Raw genomic sequence first — 6,000 nt, 5'->3', positions numbered from 1 at the left:
GAGAGAGAGAGAGAGAGAAAGGGAGGGAGAGAGGGAGGAAAATAAGAGCCATCAGTCTCATCTATCTGACTCTCATACTACTGGATATTATTATTTTTTGGGGGGGGATCTCTTTATTTCTTTCATCTTATATTTTTTCGCTCATATTTAATCACAAGTTATTTTTTTCTATCTTGGAGACTCTTCGCTTCGACTCTACGGTTTCTAATCCTCCTTCTCTACTCACTGCATGGAACTATACAGCCATTCGCGTTTGAATCTGCTTTTATTTTATTTTTGCTTTCCCCCCTCTGGACTAACATTCTAGCGGCCGACCGACGGACCGGACCCGGGCGTGAGTTTGTGACCGTCTTTTTACACAAACTCAAAGGGGACTTTACTCGCTGCGAGCTCCAGGATCCAATGTGTCTTCCTGAGTGTGCGTTCATTAGTGCAGAGCTGAGTTAATTTAAAGAGGTGACAGCAGTAACTCGTGAAGGCTCAACCAGTCTGAGAGGATGAATTAGACTCGGTGAACATGGTGCCATTTTGGAGATAAGTCCCCCCTTCTTATATTTTGTACACATTTTTCTTCATGGGACGGGCGGAAAAGCAGGATATCAGGTGGAGATCTTGAACGCGTTACCTGCCCGCGCATCTTTGGACGACGCGCCTGTCAATTAGCGTCACTAATTGGATTAATTGATCTTGAACTTACAGTCTGCAGGTTGCTCTTCCTCCCCCCCCCCCTCCCCCCTCACCTCCCACCTCCTCCTCCTCCCTTGAAGTTATGTCAAGGCCTCTCACTCAGCTCTTACCGCCGGATCTCCCTGCCGGGGCCACCAGCCCCCAGTTTGGGGCCAGCAACCCGGCTGGAAGCGGCACCCAAGGTGGACACCTGACCTCCATGACCAACCTGAAGTCCCTGCTCCAGCTGCCAATCAAGGCCGACCAGAGAGGCACCAAGGACTGCTGCGAGATGAAAGGTGAGTGTGTGCACGTGTTTGTGTGTGTGTGTGTGTGAGAGAGTGAGGGATCCCAGGCAAGAAACTTCTTAAAGGGGCAGTAAGGAAAATACCTCAGCCAACAAGTAACTGCAGGAACATCATAGAGAAATGCACTTTAATTGACTAAAATGAACTCTAATAGGCTACATTTTAATGTATTAAGTGCAATGCAAGCCAATGTTAGCAGTTTGTGTGATACATTATGGTGAATTTTATGTTGGGAGATTAAACCATTATCCATATTAACCATTAACCATATTAAGTGCGATAATATACAGTAAGGACACCATAAACCTAAACTATAATTGCACCTTTGATGTTCCTGCAGAAATATTATCAGGGATATTTTCATGGCACAATATGAAATAGAGCTAAAAGTTGATTAGTCTATTAGTCAGGACCTTTAATGTAAAAGGCTAGAAATCCTTCGTTTCAAGCTTCTCAACTGTGATGATTTCGCAGCTGTTCTTTGTCAAATTACTCTGAATGTGTTTCGGTTTAGGACTGTTGGTTGGATAAAACAAGCATTGTGAATATCTCAGCTACTATTTTGGGATGTTCCAATCTGCCTTTTTCATTTTCATTTTTGACATTTTAATGAAATCAAAACAATCATTAGTTGCTGCTCTAATATGAGAAACAAACTATAATAAATATTCATCGGAGAGCCTATACTCAATATGAGTCTTTGCAGGAATACCACAGGAATATTATAGTGATTATTCACTGCTGTGTGTGTTTGTGTGTGTGCATGTGACTGAGTGGGTAGGTGTGATTGTAAAAGACAGAGGCCCTGCTTATCCAACACAAACACACTCACATGCACTCTGTTTTCACTTCAGCCTTCCTCCTTCTGGCCTGCTAGATTTTTATATTAAACGCTTCCCTTTTGCATTTGGTGGTAATATGAAATGATCATGAGGAGGAGGAGGGAGGAGGGAGGAATAAGGTTTAAAAAAAGATGCACAATCTGGAGTGGATGCCATCAAAATACAGCAGCAGTGTTCTGATTCTCTGCTCTGTTTAAATAAAGGTTACTGAGTGGGATTGAATTGTATCCCATCAGCCAGCTGCCATGACAAATATTAACCAGGCTGCCTCTCTCTCCTACTCTCTTAGTGTGGGGATGTCATAACTCCCAGTCAGCTGCTGTCACACACACACACACACACACACACACACACACACACACACACACACACACACACACACACACACACACACACTGGTTTTGTTGGGCTTGTGAGGACATTTATAATCATTCCTTTGAGGATTGTTCTTCCTATTTTTAAGTCTAACCTCTATTATTTTGTCACTGTGAGGACGTGATAAAATGTCCTCGCAAGCAGAATGGACTGTCAAAGAGTCAGCTCTCACGAGTATGGATAAACGTGAACACGCACGCACACACGCGCACACACACACACACACACAGAGGGAGAAAAACAAAGACTGTCCTCATGCTTCCTGTTGGTTGGCGGCCCCTGGTGGCCTCTTGGTGTAACCGTAGCTCCATTTTGTTCTTTTTCATGAGGAGGAGGAGGAGGAGGAGGAGGAGATGATGATGATGGTGAGCACGGCTGACAGGCTCTACATGGAGTCAGATAGCAGCTCAGAGGCTGTAGCCTCATTGTCAGCTCCTATAGAGTGCATACTCTCCTAATGTTAGGTGATGCATTCAGGGATGTGTAAAAAAAAAAAGATGTTGCTGTGTGTTCTTTGGTTTCCTCGATGCCTTCCCTCCCCTTCCACGATGCAGTCGATGTTCGCTCTCCTGGCTAGTTTTGTGTGACGCCTTCACAAACACCCACTACATCTAGCACATCTCTTCCTCTCTGTCTGTCCTCTCACATTTCTTTGAGTTTTTTTCTGTCTTGCTGTCTTCTTCTTCATCCTCGGTCCCGCTGCTGATTTACATTTCTTTCTCCTCATCATTTACTTTACACTACATCTCTCTGTCTCTTTTCATTCTCTCCTCCTGCTGCTCTAAAAGGGTTTTCCTTATTTCTCTTGAAGTCACTTTTATATTGTTTCTATAGAGCCTGCAGGTGTGTTTTTATTTTGTATTTGTTAGCAAGATTTAGTCATTTGTGCTTTTGAATTAGTCACCTGTGCACACAAATGAGTCATTTCTTGAATCTTTTCATTTGTGCTCCTGAATTACTGTCATGTCAGTCGCTGCAGCAGGATCTGAAGTTACAGGTTGTTGTGGCTACACAGTCAGGCTATCTGCTGTGATGTGGCATTGAAGGGACAGTTGTGATGCTACATAGTTGTGCTGTCGTTAGCTGCTATGTGTTCGTATACCTCTGTGTAGCCTCGTGCAGTGCACAATAAGCAATGAAAGTTGTCGGTACAATCTAAATGAGTTTACGTGGCTATGCTTTGGATTTTACCTTTGGTGGCCAATGGTTTCTTATGATTGATCAACAGTAGATTTTATCAACACTATTAACAGATGTGAATGTGAAATATAGATTCAATAGTTCAGCTAGGCGGTTTTGTTTCTATGGTTACCTCCCCTGCTGGCCTATCTTCTGGCTTTGTCACAAACGGCTGTTATCTCATTGGTTGAGCTTTGAAAGGTAATCGAGGTAAAAGTTGAAATGATTTGAACTGTGAGTGCAGTTCTAGGTGGCTGGTGCGCCACGCCAAGGGCAGCTCCCCCGCCAAGTCGGCCGGCAGCGCTCTCTCCATAGGAAAGTTGAGTTTTATAAAGAGCTGATGGAAGAGGCTGATCTAAGAGAAAATGAGAGACTGTTTCAAAGTTTAGAGGCTGTGACCGCAAAGGCTCGATCACCCCTGTTTTTCCCCCACAAAGTGCAATGGAAACAGACTTGGAGAATAAATCACGACGTACATAGAGCATGTGAATTAGACGTCCATTGAAACTGAAAACATCAGATCTGTGTGGAGCGATGTGTAGACTGTAAGGTTCCTCAGATTAATGCACCACATGTATTCATGTTTACATTGTTTTGAACCGTTGTAGGTTTGACCTATTTAAACCTCGTCGTTGTGTTTCTGCTCTGGTTTAATGGTTTACCTGACTGCAGAATTAGCGCCACCAGCTGTATATCCCAATGAATTAGCTCCTTATATTTGCGGAGACGGGCATCATTTTCTTTTGCTGATTTTCTGGAAATTTGGTTCAAATTTGCGCTACATTTAGATAGAAACCTGGCCCTGCACCTCTGAGGGGCTCTAACCAGCCAGTAGTGACTACCGTATCCAATCTGTCATCTTCAGTCGACACGGATACAACAACAATGTTCAACTTGTGCTTCTTCAGAGACATTTTTCATCAATTTATTCTGGATTGTACTTGTTTATTATTATTACCACTGTTTTTGTCCGTTCTTTCTTTCTTTCAGTGTACTGTGCTTTGAGTTCGGTATTGAACAGACAGTAATTGAAAAGAAACTGGCAGGCAGATGAGGAAGATGATGATGATGATGATGATGATGGCGGAGAGATTACTCGGGACATGAATTTGATGGCCTTGACTCTCTTCCTCCCTCCCTCCCTCTCTCTTCATCCCTCCTCTGCTGTTTTCCGTTGTAATCTCCCGTGACTTTATGTTCTTTAATCCCTTTAAATTTAAATTTCCGGCCTTCCTGATGTTCTCCCTCAGTCTCTCTGTCGCTTGTTCTCTCTGCCTCTTTCTCATTACTCTCCTTTTCCCCCGTCGCCCCAGCCCAGTTAAATATGCTCTTTTATTACTATTTTATTAGGTTTTTATTATTCACTGTGCCATTTATTCAATATGCACTTTTGGAGGCGTAATTCTGTAGAATAATATTATAAAAGGATCAGGGTACAAAACAATCACTCCAGTTCTTTTCATGTGATGCAATTAAGTTTGGTTCTTTTTCACTTTACTTGCAGGATTTCATTATTTCTTTCTGGTGATGCTTTATTGACGTCTTTATCTATCTTTCCATCAGACCCCCTCCCTGAGCGGGAGGTCAGAGGGCAGGGTCAGTCAAGTCAACAGTATTTATAGATGCCTTTTTTAATGATCGCAACTAAGTGCTTCACAGAAAGCAAAGGACACAAGCACAAACATCAGCCGGTGACAACAAAGCTGCCTCTGGAGCTGTTTGTTGGTCTTTTAAAAAAAGAAATCCAACAAACGATTGTAACCCAGCTGCTTGTAGATAAATTAAAGATCTGAATCACCTCCAAAACAAAGTGATCCCAAATTTCTCAGTCCATCAGATAATATTTAAAAAATAAAACAATAGACAAATGACCGGTCCAGGAAAAGTTGTGGAACCAAATGTCCATTTTTTTTTTATTTCTCAAAGGGCAATGAAGTTTTTTGAGACGTTTAAGTAAAACTAAACGTTTAAACTGTAGTTTAATGCTTATGAATTCAACTTTACATTTTTCAAGTGTTAGATAGAAAACAAAAGGCATGTGTGTTTGGATGTGCATGTGTGTGACCCTTAGGGGATCAAACCTGTGACCATCTGGCTACCTCACTCTTTCTTTAAGCTCTTGTACAGTGTGTGTGATGTTCGAATCAATCATTTTGTGCCCACAATTGTATCCAATTTTTCACGTTCCGGAAAAGCATTGTATAACTAACACCTGCTTACTTGCTTTTGGTCAAACTATGACCATATTCAAATGAGCCATTTTTTCAGATAAAATCATGCTCTTGAAACGGTCCGATGCTGTTTCCATAACGGACACAGTGTGTCTTGGAATGAAAGACTACATTAGTTTGAGTGCTTTATGTAGAGTCAATAAATCTCTGTCACATTAAGCTGAATGAAGCTGAACAGATGAGATTATCAGCCTTTTACTGCGCAGCTAGAGTCTTATCTACTGGATGGTTTTACAGTATAAAATACTGTCACTCCCTGATACTCAAAGTCATTCTTCTATGCATAGTTTCCGTTGTTATCGTCTCTTATCTTTTCTTTCCCCTTTCAACACAAACACAGAGACGAGGAATACGTTACTGTACTGTCTTTGGGTGGGAATCGTTCTTCTTTCAGTCCCA

The 6,000-nt window shown here is 42.1% G+C and overlaps 1 protein-coding gene across 2 annotated transcripts in view; it reads left to right on the top strand.

The window, feature by feature from the left end:
- Window positions 1-6,000, top strand: part of dbpa (D site albumin promoter binding protein a) — a 30,598-nt gene continuing 24,598 nt past the window's right edge. For both annotated transcript variants that reach the window (XM_029442971.1, XM_029442970.1), the window contains exon 1: window positions 1-965. In XM_029442971.1, the coding sequence (XP_029298831.1) occupies window positions 770-965 (196 nt within the window). In that variant the 5' untranslated portion in view covers window positions 1-769. The remainder of the gene's footprint in view (window positions 966-6,000) is intronic.

The sequence above is a fragment of the Cottoperca gobio genome, chromosome 11 (genome assembly GCF_900634415.1).
Source record: "Cottoperca gobio chromosome 11, fCotGob3.1, whole genome shotgun sequence".
Taxonomy (NCBI): Eukaryota; Metazoa; Chordata; class Actinopteri; order Perciformes; family Bovichtidae; genus Cottoperca; species Cottoperca gobio.
Note: the sequence above shows the minus strand (reverse complement) of the source record. Positions and strands in the feature narration are given on the sequence as shown.